The 19,044-nt window shown below is 45.1% G+C and overlaps 1 protein-coding gene across 1 annotated transcript in view; it reads right to left on the minus strand.

The window, feature by feature from the left end:
* Positions 1-10,849: 10,849 nt before the first annotated feature.
* LOC141129504 (uncharacterized) overlaps positions 10,850-19,044 on the minus strand; it is a 147,250-nt gene continuing 139,055 nt past the window's right edge. Inside the window, exon 6 of the mRNA XM_073617576.1 lies at positions 10,850-13,298. Coding sequence (XP_073473677.1) covers positions 13,102-13,298 — 197 coding nt within the window. The 3' untranslated portion in view covers positions 10,850-13,101. The remainder of the gene's footprint in view (positions 13,299-19,044) is intronic.

A 19,044-nucleotide genomic window follows, 5' to 3' on the forward strand; every position in this document is an offset into this window, starting at 1 on the left:
ACAAGTTAGTAGGGTGCGTCCTGCTCACAGTATTCAGCTAAACCTACAAGTTAGTGGGGTGCGTCCTGCTCACAGTGTTCAGCTAAACCTACAAGTTAGTGGGGTGCGTCCTGCTCACAGTGTTCAGCTAGATCCGTTCCTGTTATCTTCTTACTGACAGGCAGGCTTGTCTTGTTACAGTATTTACAGCTACCTGAAGAAAATTGCTGGTGTTCTTTTGATCCTATTAGTACCACAGTCAGGCAGCTAGACTATTTACAGTTAGTGCAGTGCGTCCTGCTCACAGTGTTCAGCTAAAAGTACAAGTTAGTGGGGTGCGTCCTGCTCACAGTGTTCAGCTAAAGCTACCTGTAGAAGGTTGGTGGTGTTCTCATACTACAGGCAGGCAGTTGATTTTGATTTTGCTAGCTGCAGTATCAGTACATATATATATATATATATCTATATATATATAGATATATATATATATCTATATATAACTATATATATATATATATATATATATATATATATATATATATATATATCCCAGCTTAGTGCAGCTACAGGCCATTAGTATGTCTGGAAGGCCAAGAAGGAGAGGCAGACAGTCACAAGCCAATAAGAGAAGGCAAGCAGGCTCTGTGTCTAGTGCTGGTCATGGAGACGGTGCATCCTCATCAGCACGTGGCCGTGGGACACGCTTGGCCTTTTTTTCGGCAGCCGGCCATGTTGAGCTGCAACATGCGGAAGACTTGGTCGAGTGGATGACGAAGCCGTCCTCATCCTCCTCATCCTCTCTCACCCATGCCCAGGGTACTTTGTCTGGCAAAGCAGTAGCCTCTTCCCTCGACTCAATGTCATCAGTGACTCCTTCCCTAGCCCCACCATGTCCTCCTGAGGAGTCCCTCGAACTGTGACCACAGTGTTGGGTACATGCTCCAGGAGGATGCCCAGTGTTTGGAAGGCTCTGATGATGATACTGAGCTTGATGAAGGCAGTAACGTGAGCACAGACAGAGGGGGTGCCCAAGAAGGACAGCAATCTGGCAGTCATGCTCCCCCTGCTGCTGCATACTGCCAGGTTTGCTCCAGTGATGAGGAGGGAGGGGATGATGAGGTCACTGACTCAACGTGGGTGCCTGATAGGAGAGAGGAGGAGGAGGAGGAGGCAGCACATCACCAACGAGGCAGGATGCCCTCCAGGGGCCAGCCTAAGGGCAGCACATTGACTGCATCACACCCCAAAGCTCCACATGTGCAGGGCGCTGCAGTCTCTGCGCATTATTCAAAAAGTTCTTTGGTGTGGGCCTTTTTTGAGACAAATGCATCAGATCGCACCGCTGCTATTTGCAACATATGTCTCAAGCGTATCTCGCATGGCCAAAAAAATCTCCTGCTTGGGTACCACATGCTTGACCAGACATATGTTGACCTGCCATGCAGTTCATGGCAAGCGTATCTAAAAGACCCACACCAAAGAACAAAGAGGACCTCTCCTTGCTCCTCATCAGCTGAGATTTCCAACCCCACTATACCTTCAGTCCTCTCTGAGACCTGCACTGAGAGGAATGAAGGTGTAGAATTAGGTGTGTCACAGCCAAGTACTTGTGGGCAATCTGCTTTTGGTACACCGACGTCAGATTGTACCAGGCAAATTTCCCTGCCCCAGCTGCTGCACCGTCGAAAGAAGTTTGCTCCCAGCTATCCACATGCCCAGCGGTTGAATGCTAGCTTGGCAAAATTGCTAGCACTTCAACTACTGCCTTTTCAGTTGGTAGACTCTGCCCCCTTCCGTGAGTTTGTAGAATGTGCGGTTCCTCAGTGGCAGGTACCCAAACGCCACTTTTTCTCACGGAAGGTGATTCCGGCTCTCTACCGGCATGTGGAAGGCAATGTCCATGCCTCGCTGGACAGGGCGGTCAGCGGTAAGGTGCATATTACCGCTGACTCATGGTCCAGCAGGCATGGACAGGGACGTTACCTAAGTTTCACGGCGCATTGGGTGACTCTGCTGGCAGCTGGGAAGGATGCAGGACAAGGTGCAGTAGTGTTGGAGGTTGTTCCGCCACCACGCCTCCAAAATGCTAATGATTGTGACAGAACTCTCTCCTCCACCCCCTCCTCTTCTTCTTCCTCCATGGCCTCTTCCTGTGCTTTGTCCTAGGAACCAGCGGTGCTCCGTAGCCGTTCAAGGGGCTACGCAAGTACGCAGGCCAAAAGATGCCATGCGGTGCTTGAGCTGGTGTGCTTGGGGGACAGGAGCCACACTGGGGCAGAGGTTCTGTCAGCTCTGCAGGGGCAGGTTCAGAGGTGGTTGATGCCACGCCAACTTAAGGCAGGAATGGTGGTTTGCGACAATGGCACCAACCTCCTCTCTGCCCTCCGACAGGGACAAATGACCCATGTGCCCTGTTTGGCTCACGTCCTTAACTTGGTGGTGCAGCAGTTCTTGGGCAGGTACCCGGGCTTACAGGATGTCCTGAGGCAGGCCAGGAAAGTCTGTGTGCATTTCTGCCGGTCATATAATGCCAGTGCTCGGCTGACGGACCTCCAAAAGGAGTTTAACCTGCCCAAGAACCGCCTAATCTGTGACATGCCCATCAGGTGGAACTCAACGTTGGCCATGCTGCAGCGGCTGCACACACAGCAGAGGGCCATCAATGAGTACCTGTGCGACTATGGCACCAGGACAGGGTCAGGGGAGCTTGTTTTTTTTTTCCCACGCCAGTGGGCCATGATCAGGGATGCATGCACTGTCCTGTCACCATTTGAGGAGGCCACGAGGATGGTGAGCAGTGACAGTGCATGCATCAGTGACACTGTCCCCCTTGTCCACCTGTTGGAGCACACGCTGCGTGGAATAATGGACAGGGCACTTGAGGCAGAACAGAGGCAGGAAGAGGAGGACTTCCTTAGCTCTCAAGGCCCCCTTTATCCAGACAGTGTTCCTGCGTGCCCGCCGATCACACAGGAAGAGGACAAGGAGGAGGAGGAGGAAGATTGTGTCAGTATGGAGGTGGAGCCTGGCACTCAGCATCAGCAGCAGTCTTTAAGGGATCAGTCCCAAGAAACACATGGACTTGTACGTGGCTGGGAGGAGGTGGCTGCGGACCATGTCATCCTTAGTGACCCAGAGGACTCCAGATCGAATGCCTCAGCAAACCTATGCTGCATGGCCTCCCTGATCCTGCAAAGCCTGCGTAAGGATCCTCGTATTCGTGGTATCAAGGAGAAGGACCAATACTGGCTGGCAACCCTCCTTGATCCACGTTACAAGGGTAAGGTTGCGGACCTTATCTTGCCATCGCAGAGGGAGCAGAGGATGAAACATCTTCGGGAGGCCTTGCAGAAAGGTCTGTGCAATGCGTTCCCAGAGACTGGGAGGTTACAAACTCCTGTTTCTGGATAACGTGTTGCTGAGGCTTCGGTCAGTCAAAGAAGGAGCGGTGGAGAAGGTGGCCGTCTGACCGATGCATTCAGACAATTTTTTGGTCCGCAGCCCCAAGGTATGATCAGTTCTAGCAACCATCGCCAGCGTCTGTTTTACAATGGTGCAGGAATACCTTTGGGCAAAATCAGACTTGGACACTTTTCCCACCGAAAATCTTCTGGGTTACTGGGTCTTGAGGATGGATCACTGGCCAGAGCTTGCACAGTATGCAATTGAGCTACTGGCCTGTCCTGCATCCAGCGTTCTTTCGGAATGCACATTCAGTGCTGCAGGAGGCGTGGTAACCGATCACAGGCTGCGTCTGTCCACCGACTCGGTCGATCGACAGACCTTCATAAAAATGAATCAGTCTTGGATCACCACCAGCTACCAAGCACCTGATGCTGATGTAACCGAATAATTTTTTTTGAAATCTCAGATCCCTTCAAAGACTGCCTATGCTGATGCTGAGTGACTATCCTGAGTAATTATCCTCTTCCGCCTCAATGATCACGCTGATAGCTTGTAAGAACATTTTTGGTTCTTGGCGCCACCACCAGTGCCTAAGGCACAATTTTTCTGCCCCTGTTTAACAGGGGCGTGTAATTACAATTTTTGATGCAATACTTTGCAGCAGGGCTCGTTCCTGCGTTCCAACTAGAGTGTCTGTGAGGGGTTGCAGTGTTGTGGCACCAACACCAGTGCCTAGGGCCTAATTTTTCAGCCGCTGTTCAACAGGGGCATGTAATTACAATTCTTGATCTAATATTTCACAGCAGGGCCCATTTCTGCACCCACCAAGAGCGAGTGAGGACTTACAGTGTTGTGGCACCAGCACCACCACCACCACCACCACCAAAGGCCCAGTTTTTCTGCCCCTGTTCAACAGGGGCATGTAATTACAATTCTTGATCTAATATTTCACAGCAGGGCCCTGTGAGGGCTTACAGTGTTGTGGCCACAACAACACCTAAGGCCCAAATTTCTGCTGAGTATATAGGGCAGGCCCCTACTTTCAAACATCTAACTTACAAACGACTCCTACTTGCTAACGGAAGGAGACAACAGGAAGTGAGATGAAATCTACCCCTAGGAAGGGAAATTCTTTCCTGTAAGAGTTAATATGGGAAAAACATTTTTACTTTCCACTGATGCTTTCCAATCCTTGTTCCACAAAAAACCCCAAATTTTCAAAAAACATTTGTCATTGGGACAAAAAGTGAGGTGAAATCTTCTGAAGAGGAGGAAAGACAGCAAAACAAATGTCACAGGGGTGATAACCCTTCCCTATGTTTTCCAAAAAGCTTAAAAAAGATTTTTTGGCTGGAGCTAAACACGTTAAAAATGTACCCGTTCAAAATTACAAACAGATTCTACTTAACAACAAACCTACAGTCCCTGTCTTGTTTGTACCGCCTGTATACAGCTGTTCAGAGTATATAGGGCCTGGTGGCCCCACACCTTTCCTTATTTTAATTTGGGTGCGGGGTTCCCCTTAATATCCATACAAGACCCAAAGGGCCTGGTAATGGACTGGGGGGTACCCATGCCATTTGTCTCACTGATTTTCATCCATATTGCCAGGACCCGACATTACATTAAACCCGCAAGCAGTTTTAAATGAGATTTTTTCCTTTAAAAATGACATTTGGTGCAGGGACTGTTCTAAACATGGGAAACACGCGTCACTTTACAGGCATACTATAGACACCCCCCAGGTATGATATTTAAAGGAATATTTCACTTTTTTTTTACTTTAAGCATCATTAAAATCACTGCTCCCGAAAAAACTGAAGTTTTTAAAACTTTTTTTTGCATTGATACATGTCCCCTACAGCAGGACCCGGGTCCCCAAACCCTTTTTAGGACAATACCATGCAAATTAGCCTTTAAAATGAGCACTTTTGATTTCGAACGTTCGAGTCCCATAGACGTCAATGGGGTTCTAACGTTTGTGCGAATTTTCGGTCCGTTCGCAGGTTGTGGTGCGAACCGAACCGGGGGGTGGTCGGCTCATCCCTACTCCTCATGCCAATATGAACGTCATATATAGCATGTACCGCTGTCATCGCTGGGGTACTAAAACTCGGTGGAGATTCAGAGTAGACCCAGCAATTGGTCCTGTTCGCTTTCTTAGCTAGTCGGAGAATACACTTTAAACAATAAGTTGGGATGCTTTTCATTGTTACCCTTGCTAAAATATACTAAGCAAAAAAATATAAATAAACAAAGATACTCCTCATTCTTTGGTGTGGTTGAGCAGCTTCTTGTAGTGGCTGGCGTGGCCTCCTCCCTCAAGCTTCTTTACAGTCAACTGGTTAGAAAGAATGTAAACTGGTTATTGTGTCAGGGTCCAGGAGGGACTCATGAATCCTCTGGTGGACCTTTCGAAGTTCATGTTACAGTGACTGCACCTACGCCATCAGCTGAGAATGTAGGTGACAGCTGCTGAGGAAAATACAACTCTGGTTTTGGTTGACCTCCAAACAAACCTCATATGGCAATAACCCAGACATGTGGGAACTTAATGGGTGCGTCCTTCACCAGACTGCTGCTTGTTGATTCAAATTCCATCAAAGACAGTCGTGGCACAAACTTGGTTAGAATTAGAAAGGTTGGTATTATTAGTTTGAAAAACTGTCACTTACATTTATCTCCCCATTTTCTTCCTCATTACAAACTGAAGGAAGAAATGCAGGATTTAGAATGGTGTAGGAAAAAAGAAACAATGAAATAGCTTATGATACCTTTGCCTCCTTAGGCGTGTGTATTTATGCATGTGTACAGCTGTCTACATACACCTGCTTTTTATGTACAGTGGGGATGGAAAGTATTCGGACCCCCTTAAATTTTTCACTCTTTGTTATATTGCAGCCATTTGCTAAAATCATTTAAGTTCATTTTTTCCTTATTAATGTACACCTTCATTTGAGTCCAGCTGTGTTGTATTATACTGATTGGACTTGATTAGGAAACCCACACACCTGTCTATATAAGACCTTACAGCTCACAGTGCATGTCAGAGCAAATGAGGTAAAAAGGAACTGTCTGAAGAGCTTGGAGACAGAATTGTGGCAAGGCACAGATCTGGCCAAGGTTACAAAAAAATTCTGCTGCACTTAAGGTTCCTAAGAGCACAGTGGCCTCCATAATCCTTAAATGGAAGACATTTGGGACGACCAGAACCCTTCCTAGAGCTGGCCGTCCGGCCAAACTGAGCTATCGGGGGAGAAAAGCCTTGGTGAGAGAGGTAAAGAAGAACCCAAAGATCACTGTGGCTGAGCTCCAGAGATGCAGTCAGGAGATGGGAGAAAGTTGTAGAAAGTCAACCATCACTGCAGCCCTCCACCAGTCGGGGCTTTATGGCAGAGTGCCCCGACGGAAGTATCTCCTCAGTGCAAGACACATGAAAACCCGCATGGAGTTTGCTAAAAAAACACCTGAAGGACTCCAAGATGGTGAGAAATAAGATTCTCTGGTCTGATGAGACCAAGATAGAACTTTTTGGCCTTAATTCTAAGCAGTATGTGTGGAGAAAACCAGGCACTGCTCATCACCTGTCCAATACAGTCCCAACAGTAAAGCATGGTGGTGGCAGCATCACGCTGTGGGGGTGTTTTTCAGCTGCAGGGACAGGACGACTGGTTGCAATCGAGGGAAAGATGAATGCGACCAAGTACAGGGATATCCTGGACGAAAACCTTCTCCAAAGTGCTCAGGACCTCAGACTGGGCCGAAGGTTTACCTTCCAACAAGACAATGACCCTAAGCACACAGCTAAAATAACGAAGGAGTGGCTTCACAACAACTCTGTGACTGTTCTTGAATAGCCCAGCCAGAGCCCTGACTTAAACCCAATTGAGCATCTCTGGAGAGACCTAAAAATGGCTGTCCACCAACGTTTACCAACCAACCTGACAGAACTGGACAGGATCTGCAAGGAGGAATGGCAGAGGATCCCCAAATCCAGGTGTGAAAAACTTGTTGCATCTTTCCCAAAAAGACTCATGGCTGTATTAGATCAAAAGGGTTCTTCTACTAAATACTGAGCAAAGGGTCTGAATACTTAGGACCATGTAATATTTCAGTTTTTGTTTTTTAATAAATCTGCAAAAATGTCAACAATTCTGTGTTTTCCTGTCAATATGGGGTGCTGTGTGTACATTAATGAGGGAAAAAATGAACTTAAATGATTTTAGCAAATGGCTGCAATATAACAAAGAGTAAAACATTTAAGGGGGTCTGAATACTTTCTGTCCCCACTGTAGTAATTACTAGTGCTCTGTGTCCCGTGATGTACAGTAAAGAAATGTATTTGTGCTGGGACTCAACATAAAAATTTAACAGATTTTAAAAAGTTTAATGTTTTTTAGTAGAAAGCAATATTAGAAGTAGGGAGAAGTCATATCTTGGGCACAAATAATCATTGGGACTGATACTTATCTCAGACACTATATTAAAATGATAAAAAAAGGAAGATTAAGGTCTGGTGTGACCCCTCTGACACCTCCATCATTAATAGTGCACAAAAAAACAAGAAAAATAGCCCTGGGACTTTAGATGAGGTGAGAGAGGTTTAGCCAATGTCCACAATGAACACTGAGACAAAATCAATTTATTCATTTCAAAATGTTATGTGACTGAGCGGCAACAACAATGATTGTGAGTTACCAGGCATAATAGCCAATGTACACAACACAGATGAACGTAAATATACAAAGATTTATTACAAATGTTATACATCAATGAGCAACAATAAAACTTGAAAATTGCTGGGTCAGTAAGTACACATACAAAATAAGATGATAAAATGTACATACATGTGGACAGGGAAGTATGTAAACATAATGCAGACATCAATAATACCCAGCATGTACCGGCATAAAATAAGCATCAATAAAGCCCTATGCATTTCGCGAGACCCTGCTCGCTCTTCAGGGGCGGATGCATGAATGTGGTATCTGCAATGTAGGTAATAAGATCAATAAATGTATGTTTTATTGTTGCTCATTGATGTATAACATTTGTAATAAATCTTTGTATATTTACGTTCATCTGTGTTGTGTACATTGGCTATTATGCCTGGTAACTCACAATCATTGTTGTTGCCGCTCAGTCACATAACATTTTGAAATGAATAAATTGATTTTGTCTCAGTGTTCATTGTGGACATTGGCTAAACCTCTCTCACCTCATCTAAAGTCCCAGGGCTATTTTTCTTGTTTTTTTGTAAATTAAAATGATACTAATTTGCTGCTGAGAAGCTCATCTTTTTTAATCCGAAGCTATTTTAGAGGCAGGTTTCAGCCAGAAAAATGTAATTACATTGTCATTTTTCTGAGTGATAATATAAAGGATAAAAAAGTTTAATACACATAATCTCATCCTTTCAATTAGGATTTACCTGTAGAAGCAGAGAGATATTTTAGCCATCATTTTTATGAAGACACAAAATCGAATTTCTTTATATAGGAGGCAATTCAAGAGGAAGAGAGTAGGCAGACTCCATTTTTTTGTGACAAATGGTGTGCAAAGTATCAGCACGATTTTTCATAGACCATAACTTTTACAGGTACAGAGTGAAATCAGGCAATTTCTATTTAAGAAATCAATGTTAGTCCATACATTACTATTAAAATTCAGGATGCCAATGCACTCAAGTAGGCCTAATGAATAAATATTAGGATTATGATGTAACTTGTATCAAAGCAAAAAAAAATTGCTAACTGTGAAGCAGCATGTGGAAGCAACACGTTTTCCAATTTTAATGACAATGTACTGTAATAAATAACACAAACATGAATGGCCAATGCAGTATATACACAAAAAAACAAATATACCGTATATACTCGAGTATAAGTCGAATTTTTCAGCACATTTTTTTGTGCTGAAAGTGCCCCCCTCCACTTATACTGGAGTCAAGCACTTTTCTGCAGCAAAAAATTTCATTTTCCGAATGGACTTTGGGGCCCCGTATCTCAGGGCCACTTAGTGCTAGGTACACCAAATTTGGTGTGCATACCCAGTGGAACTGGTACCATAACATATCCTGAGATACAGGGCCCCAAAACCGGTTCGGAAAATGTCATTCTCTGCTGCAGAAAAGTGCTTGACATTTTCTGAACTGATATTTGGGGCCCTGTATCTCGGGGCCACTTGATGCTAGAAACCCCAGCTTTGAAAATTTTATGGTGCTAGTTCCACTGGGTTTGCACATTAAATTTGGGGTTCCTAGCACTAAGTGGTCCCGAGATACGGGGCCCCAAATTCGGTCAACTGTGTCCATCTGCAGCAATGTCATTTCGGGACCCTTTGGGTTCAGAGACCCCAAATTTTGGCTGCAGCTAGGGGGCATCCAGGAACTCTTAACTACCGAGTTTGAAGTTCAGGGGACCTATGGCTGCAAATGGGCACAGAGAGGCATGCAAATGGGAACAGTGTGCTGCAAATGGGCATTGTTGACCCTCTTTTCCACTTACAGTAGCTGTGCATTTCTCACCCTCGTCTTATACTCGGGTCAATAAGTTTTTCCCATTTTTTTTGTGGTAAATTAGGGCCTCGACTTATACTCGGAACGACTTATACTCGAGTATACACGGTATTCATTTTTATCACTGGGAAACAGCAACAGAAAAATTAGGTTTGTGGTATTATTTTGAATATTTTGAGTTATTGAATACCATAACTCAGCACAGAAATTTATGCAAAGTGAGGATAAGCTCAGGGTTCGGTCTGAACACAAGTTTGGAACAAATTTTGGCTGTTGGGGTTCTTATCTTTTAGCCAGTTTGGTGGAAGACAAACATCCTATAGAGTAGTTGTATTTATACCACTAATATATATGAAAGCTCCCTCTGTCAGTTGTGGCTAAGGAAGTGGTAAGTGTTGACACCTGCCATGTCCTTAGCAACCAACGACACTACTCTGTAATCCCCAGCCATGTAAACAAAGGTGTGAATGACATCACTGACCAAATATGGGCAAATGGTAATGTCCCTGTCTGTGGTTTTGTGGACCCGCTGCAGCTGACCACATGGTCCAGCAATATGTAAAAATATCCTTCCACATAATGGTGGAGGATAGCGATGGCCTTATGGGTTGGGCTTACTTGCCCCTGTGGTACAGCAAAAGCCACAAAGTTATAGAAGAGAGCTATATTCACCTGTTGAAATGTCAGAAGCTGTAAAGCCAGCAATCTTACCAAGCTGGTATTGAGCTAGTGGGCATAAGGGTGGTTGGAGGTGCACTTTTTATTTTGTTCCAGTAGCTGGGACAGAGAAACCTGCCTGCTCAAAGCTAAAGCTGGAGATGGCAGGACATGGTTGGCTGAATCAGAGCATGGTTGCAGCCTATGCTTGCCCCTACTGTGCTGTACACACGATCTCACATGCACATGTTGATGGGGACAAGGGCCTCTTCCCGACAACCCTAGGCGGTGGTTGTGGGGGTCTGCGGGCAGGGGGCTTATCAGGATCTGGAGGCCACCTTTAACAAGGGGGCCCCAGATCCCCCCATGTGAATGAGTATGGGGTACATTGTACCCCTACCCTTTTACCCCCAAAAAAGAAGTGCAGTGTAAATAAAAGCAAGAAACCGTTTTGACAAGTCTCCCTTTGGTCTTCTTCCTCTGGTCCTCTCCGCTGCATCTGTCTTCTCCACCACTGCTGTTTTCTCCTCTGTCTTCTCTGCCGCTGACCCAGTCCTTTTCCGATGCTGTCTCCCGTGTTTGTGCCAGATACACTCTCAGCCAGTTCTTATATAGCCATGGGGCGTGGCTATCCGGAGACATCACCATGAGACCCTGCCCCTTGTGACGGCATGTGGTCAGTGGCGGAGAAGACAGCAGAGGCGGAGAGGGCAGCAGAGGTGAAGAAGACAACAGCAGCAGAGAGGACCCGAGGATGAAGACCAAAGGAAGAAGACTGGAGGAAGATTTTTAATAAAAAACATGTCAAAACCATCTCTTGTTTTTATTTACAATATACTTGAATGGGTAGGGTTACAATGTACTCCATACTCATTCACATGGGGGGCTTTGTTAAAGGGGGCCTCCATATTCTGGCAAGCCCCCTGCCCGCAGACCCCCACAACCACCGCCCAGGGTTGTCGGGAAGATGCCCTTGTCCCCATGGGGACAGGGTGCTTTGGGGCGGGGGGAGAGCCCCCCTGCCCCAAAGCACCCACACTCCCACACACCCACACTCCCCCTGTTGGTCCAGGAGGGGGGGCACCCACTCTCCCCCTGACCTGCCGGGCTGCATTCTCGGATAAAGGTCTGATATGGATTGTGGGGGGACCTCGTGCCATTTTTGTTTGTTTTTTTGGCGTGGGGTTTCCCGAAGGGTCTGTTATGGTATTGGGGGAGGGGGCCCCACATCCTTTTTTTTTTTCATTTTACACAAGTTTACAAGCAGTTGCAAGCATTTGGCATTTAAAATGACAGAAACTACAGTGCTAAACGCTATTTATCTGCTTGAACTGCCTCTAAACAGCTACACTGTACATGAAGCCTTAAAGCGGAGTTTCACCCAAAAGTGGAACTTTCGCTTATTTGCTTCCTCCCCCCCTCCGGTGCCACATTTGGCACCTTTCAGGGGAAATGGGTATCTGTTTTTGACAGGTCCCTGTCCCCACTTCCGGGAGACTGCGCCGCTGCACCGTCCCTCGGAAGTTCGGCTCCCATCCTCCTTCCTCCGGCCGGGGCAATTAGAAAGCGCAACGCACTTGCGCATGTGCAGTAGGGAACTGTCTGTGAAGCCGAAAGGCTTCACTGACGGTTTCCCTTAGTGGAGATGGAAGTGGCAGCACCCGACAGCCGATTTGAAGATGCGACATCGCAGGCTCCCTGGACAGGTAAGTGTCCATATATTAAAAGTCAGCAGCTACAGTATTTTTTTCCCTAGGCTGGACCACCTTTAAGCAGGCCCTAGATGGCTCAAATTTTAACCAATTCCTGCGGAATCAGCTGAAATACAACAGGAAAAAACCCAGAATGTTTTGTAAGGGCAACCAAAAGGCATGGCCCAAGGTTGACTGTGGCATTGGGCCAAGCCTTTTGGTTGCCCTTACAATACATTCTGAATGATACTGATGCCCTCCGGCTCTGGCTACCACGGAGGGATCTTTTGCAGTGTGATACCTGGGCGGGGCCACGTGTGGGCGTCCAATTGGGTACGGGTGCCAGAGCAACCTTGTGGCTTTTCTATTGTGGTTTTCAAACATAGTGACATACATATGTGATACAAGTTCTGTGACCGGAACAATTACCTGTATCATCATGTTTCTGACATCTCTGAAGAAGATTCATCGAAACGCGTTAACTGTCATTGTCTTTTTATTATTTATTTGTACCTACACTATATTTGCTTGATGCTCTGTATGTCCTATAAGATTTTATTCTTTTGTACCAACAAATGACATTATTTATCTAACTGACGTTGTTCAGTGCCTACATAGTCCCACCTTTAGAGCTTTTTTACCTTTTGTATAATACTAGTGATGATTGCACTATATCCACTATAGCCAGAGTTACCTTTCGAATCAGCTGAAATTGGAAAAGTGGGTGGCCCTGTAAGTTTCAAAAGAGTTTGAGTTTCTTTACATACTGTGTGTTATTGTTCTCATACAATTTATAGGCTGACAATCTGGGGAAATATTTCAAAGAAAGAAGGGTGACCCCAAGAAGTCACTTTAATTGCAGTAAGTTGGTTCCATGTCCATCTCTGTCTGATCCCTTCTCCTTGTCCTCCTCTCACTCTGATTCTTCTCATTCTTCATCTTCCTCAGGTCAGTGACTATAAAGATGAGGAGCCCGGTGTAGAGGACACACATCACACCATGGGACAGGAGGTGACCCCAACCTGACCACATTCCAGACCAACTTTCTTCTAAATAGAGAGAAAATATGGGAAAACAATAAGAGAGTTGTAGAGAATAGTAATATTATATATCATTCCCAGTCAGATCTTCAGTACAGCAGTGTCAGTATAACAGGACAGTCACACTGGTAACAGGGCAGAGATTCTGGTTGTCCTGATAAGGACATAGCCGGCAATTTAATAACTCGTCCAGTAAACATGGAGGATAGAAGAAGGTCAGATTATCATCACACAATGACAGCGGGCCGGGTGAGGACATGACTATGTGGGAGGGTTTACCAGCCATCGCATCACCCCAACAAACACTGCCAATAGTATATAAACTCTTAGTTGGGGCCCTTATGTTGGTGTGCAGTGGAACGGTGCCGTCCCTTTTAGATATGGTGAATAGAATGATTCTCTTTAAGAGTCAAAATGGTTGGCACAGTTCTCCTTAATAGGTGAAGTTGATGAGAATGGTCACTTTAAGATATTGGATTGTAGGAAAGATTCACTTTAGGAAAAGGGGGGGAGAGAATTGACAGGCATATGTGTCCCTCTACAGAATGGTTATAAACTTAAGTGGAGAGGACATGACCATGTGAGAGAGTCATCATCCATCACATCACCTCACCAAACACTGCCAATAGTATACTATATGTTTTATGTTTAAACCTTATAAACTATAGCCGAGTCCCATATACAGCATGGTGGGTTATGTTTTATTGGGTTTGCTGATACCATGGTGTGTTCTTTCCTTTAGTTCTCTATGTAAGGGTTTTTTTTTTCTATATGGCTGTGTGTTAATTGTATAGAATAATTTTTGGATAAGTGATATATTTTTGTACTGGATTCTCTGGGGCAATCTCTACAGCTGTTTTCATATTTCTTTTGGATTACACACTTTGTAGATACTGCGGATTCCGGAGTGAAAAGGGCAATTAGAGGGCCCCTTTATTTTCCGTAATGTGAGCTAAAGATGAAGAGAATCACCAGCCATGTAAACAAGGCAGATTGCCGTTCTGTCAGTAGGGAAGGTATTGATTCTGTGTTTCTGCAAAGCAAGAACACATGGCCAATGCCTTCCCATAGTGAAAGCACCTCCCCCACAGTGAGAAAGCACAGGCTAGATACACAGTTAACCCTTTAATCACCCCTGATGTCAACCTCTTTCCAGCCATTGTCATTAGTACAGTGACAATGCATATTTTTAGCACTGATCACTGTATTTGTGTCGGATTTGCCCACTGCAATATCGCAGTCCCGCTATAAGTCGCTGATCGCCACCACTACTAGTTACATTAAATAGATAAAAAATAAATAAAAACATCCCATAGTTTGTAGATATTACTTTTGCGCAAACCAATCAATATATGCTTATTCATATTTTTTTTACCAAAAACATGTAGCAGAATACATATTGGCCTAAATTTATGAATAAATTTGATGTTTTCAATTTTTTTTATTGGATATGTTTTATAGTAGAAAGTAAAAAATATTGTTTTTTTTTTCAAAATTGTCGGTCTTCTTTTATTTATAGCGCAAAAGATAAAAACCGCAGAGGTGATCAAATACCACCAAAAGAAAGCTCCATTTGTGGGAAAAAAGGACATTCATTTTAGTTGTGTACAGCGTCACATGACTGCGCAATTGTTAGGTAAAATAAAGCAGTGCCATATGGCAAAAAATGGCCTGGTCATGAAGGGGGTTAAATTGTCCAGAGGCCACGTGGTTAACTGGCAATTGCGTGGTCATGCAATGCTTTATTCAAATTAAATTTATATAATTTTTTCACACAAATAGAGCTCTCTTTTTGTGGTATTTGATCACCACTGGGTTATTTTTTTTTATTATATAAACAAAAAAAGACAAAACATTTTGTAGAAAAACAAAAAACAACGTTTTCTACTCTCTGTTATAAAACATAGCCAATTAAAAATAAAAATAAAAATGAATAAATAAATAAATTTAGGCCAAAATGTATTCTGCTACATGTCTTTAGTAAAAAAAATCCCAATAAGAGTATATTGATTGTTTTTTTATAGCGTCCACAAACTATGGGATATATACTGGAATTTACACAGCTATAGACACTATTCTGTAATGGTGGGAATAAGTGACTTAAAGTGTGACTGTGATAGGGTGGTGGACAATCTGGCGCTAACTGACACTATCTGGGAGGGTCACTAACTGACACTGACCGCTCTCAATGACTGCTCGCCACAAATGACAGCTCCCTGTCCCCACCACAGAACTTGCTAGGAGAGTATAGTATACTTGCAGTTTGTTTGTCTATACCTCGATCAATATTGGTTTTGCCAATGTAGTAAAAAAATATCTTCTTTCAGCAATTTTCCTCTGCTGGTGTCTTCATTATTACCCATTGGGGAGATTCCCCCTCATTTCCTATCTCGGTGACCACACAGGAAGTGAAAGGAAATCTTCCCAATATAGAGCAAGACAGCAATAAAAAACTGCCAGAAGGTCTAACTCTTCTTATCTCTGTTATAATATTTTATAAAAAGTCTTAGCTGGAATTGGTCTTTATATACAAATGTCCTGATAAGTTTTATCAGCAAAGAGAAGATCTCATAATTATAAATGATAAGATTATGAAGCGGCTCATTCTGGTGTCCTCCTCACATTATGTACTTGTATGACCTCTTTTACTGAATGTTGGGTCTCTGTTTAGGTTTTTTATTCTTGTCCCTCTGCATTTTATATGAAGACCCATCCGGTGGTGTGATCAGTGATGTATTGTGTGTTGCCAGTGGCTGTGTTGCCATCCTGGGTAGGGATGAGCTCAGGCAAGTTCAGATATGAGTCCAAATTCCACCCAAGCTATCCTTTCTGAAAACCGTTAAAGCTGACAGTGAATCATAGGCGGCAGATGCATTCCTCACTCCTCTGCTGCATGTATGCAAAAGGAGTGCTCTGGGGGTGGGGAATACTTCCAATGCCCACAATTGGCTGTCAGCTTAAACAGCTTCCTAGTGCCCCCTAAAAATTTTGCACCCAGTGAATCAAAACCTGTGACCCCCACCAATGCTATGCCACTGGGTGTGATCCATGGGGAGAGGTAAAAGGCTTTTTTCCGCTATTGTAGGTAAATTTGGCTTGTCTGGCAGCCAAGCCTGTGTTGAATCTGGGTCAGGGTTGAGTGACTCAGGGAGGCTGGATGACTCATCAGGCAGCACCTCTGGTTCCTCACCCTACTTGCTGGAACCTTGGAGAAACTTCCAGAAGAATGGGAGTGAGTTTAGGTGGGGCTGAATGGAGTATTAAGGAGGGCCCCAGCCAATCCCCAGCAAATGGGCTGGTAGGGGGAGGGCACCTCAAAAATAAATCTGAGCCATGCCAGCAGGGGGCAGTTGGGTGGAAGCTGGAGATGAAGTGCTGAGGAGGCTGTTGGTGGCCCTTGAGGGTGCACTCTAGTCTGGGGGGGTGACCTCAGGCCTGGAGCTCAGATGCTGGAGGGATCCTCTTACAACACACAGAAAAGTCCGGTCCTGGATGCATGGGAGAGAGTCGGCACATCCAGGAGATCTTCAGGGAGAAGACAGCCAGGTAGACTGGGGAGTGTGCAGTCTGGGAGGACTGTGGAGAAGTATCCAGGTGGGTTAATTAAAGAGGCATCTGCAGCCAGGCGGGCTGCAAGTGCCTGAAGATGTAGTGCTGTGATCAGTAGCCACAGGGAAGCAAGCTGGACACTGTATTTGCTACACAACCCAAGGGGCCCGAGGTCCCTGCCTTTAAAGGGCTTTTTTCTACAAGATCTGGCTGTTGCTCTTATAGCCATCATTAAAGTGTCCAGCTGAGTCTGTGTTCTTTTCTGCAAGCAAGTGTGTGCTGGAGGAGAAGAGGAGTGTATATAGAGATTGTATATAGAAGAGTTGCCCCTGAAGAGTTTTTTAAAGTCAAGTGGGCATCCTATAATAACCTTTTTCCCTATCCAAATGTTATCCCCTCAATAAAAACACAAAAACAAGCACTGGATTGTTTTCTGACTCTGGGAGCCTGTAAAAATTTGGTGTGCCTGGCTGTGCAGGGTGGGGAATCCCTATTTATCAATGGCTACTTAGATTATAGATCTACTTAGATTAGACAGAAGTACAGTTAATCACAATTGTTTAATAATAATAAAAAGGTATACAGAGTAAGCGTAGTCAATACATAGCCAGAGTTCAGTAACCAGATCGGGTAGCCAGCCAATGCCAATGTCAGAGAGCCAGAGATCAACGTAGTAGTACAGCAAGCAGGGTCAGGAGCCAGAAGGGACGTCAGCCGATCAAGTCTTCAACAGGAATGCAGGAAAAAGTCTCTGAGATATGACCAAAGGCGAAGGCAGAGATGAAGTGAGCTGGACGGCTTTAAGTAGCCAGGAATGACAAGCAGATCATCAATAGCTGAGTCACTGTGGAGAGAAAGGAGCTGGCAATTAGCCGACAGCTGAGCGGCCAGCTCAGAGAAGGAAGGCCTGAGCCCAGCCCTGACAGTACCCCCTCCTCAACGACCCCTCCGCCTCAGAGGAACACCGGGCTTGAGGGGAAAACATCTATGGAAATCACGGAGAAGGACAGGGGCATGTACGTCAGAGGATGAGCGTTGTTCTGGACCGTAGCCCTTCCAATTCCTCCAGATACTGTATGCGCCCACGGAACCTACGGCAGTCAACAATGGATTGTACTTGATACTCCTCATGGTTCTCAACCTGTATAGGGTGAGGACATGGCATGAGGTGGTAAAGCGGTTGCAGACCAAAGGTTTCAATAAGGAGACATGAAACACATTAGAGATGCGCATATTAGGAGGAAGGTCCAACGCGTAAGCTACTGGGTTAATCCTGCGAAGGATAAGGAAAGGCCCAATAAACCGAGGTGCGAACTTCAAAGAAGGAACACGAAGTCAGAGGTTGCGAGATGACAGCCAGACTCTGTCCCCAACCTGGTAGGAAGGTGCAGGCAGGCGTCTGCGGTCAACATTGAGTCTGCACCTATTATTAGCATGAAGCAAAGCCTCCTGGACTTGTGCCCAAGTGGAATTAAGTCCACGGAGATGCTCCTCTAATGCAGGAATACTCTGCGGAACAAACTAGATAGGCAACATGGAAGGTTGGAAACCATAATTCGCCATAAATAGGGACAAACGGGAAGCTGAATTCAAGGCACTATTGTGAGCAAACTCTGCCCACGGTAAGAGGTCTGACCAGTTGTTATGATGGTCAGAAATATAGCAATGTAGGAATTGCTCCAAGGACTGATTGGCTCGTTCTGCGGCCCCATTAGACTGCGGGTGATACGCAGAGGAGAAAGCAAGCTGAATTCCCAACTGTGCACAAAAGGCTCGCCAGAACCAGGACACAAACTGACTACCCCTGTCTGAGACAATCACCTTGGGTAGCCCATGTAAGTGGAAGATCTCCTGAGCAAAAATAGAAGCCAGTTCCTTAGACGTAGGCAACTTCTTGAGTGGAATACAATGCAACATTTTCGAGAACCAGTCAACCACCATAAGGATAACTGTGTTGCCCTGGGAGTTGGGTAACTCCACAATGAAATCCATAGACAGGTGGGTCCTGGGCCTCTCTCCATTGGGTATGGGTTGTAGGAGGCCCACTGGAAGGTGTCGTGGAGTCTTATTCTGAGCACACACAGAACAGGCAGCTACGAAGGCGGTTACATCAGCACGTACATTAGGCCACCAGAATTGTTGGTAAATGGCCCAAAAGAGTTGATTCTTCCCAGGGTGACCAGCAGCCTTGGGAGAATGGTAAGTC

The sequence above is a fragment of the Aquarana catesbeiana genome, linkage group LG02 (assembly GCF_042186555.1).
Source record: "Aquarana catesbeiana isolate 2022-GZ linkage group LG02, ASM4218655v1, whole genome shotgun sequence".
Classification (NCBI taxonomy): Eukaryota; Metazoa; Chordata; class Amphibia; order Anura; family Ranidae; genus Aquarana; species Aquarana catesbeiana.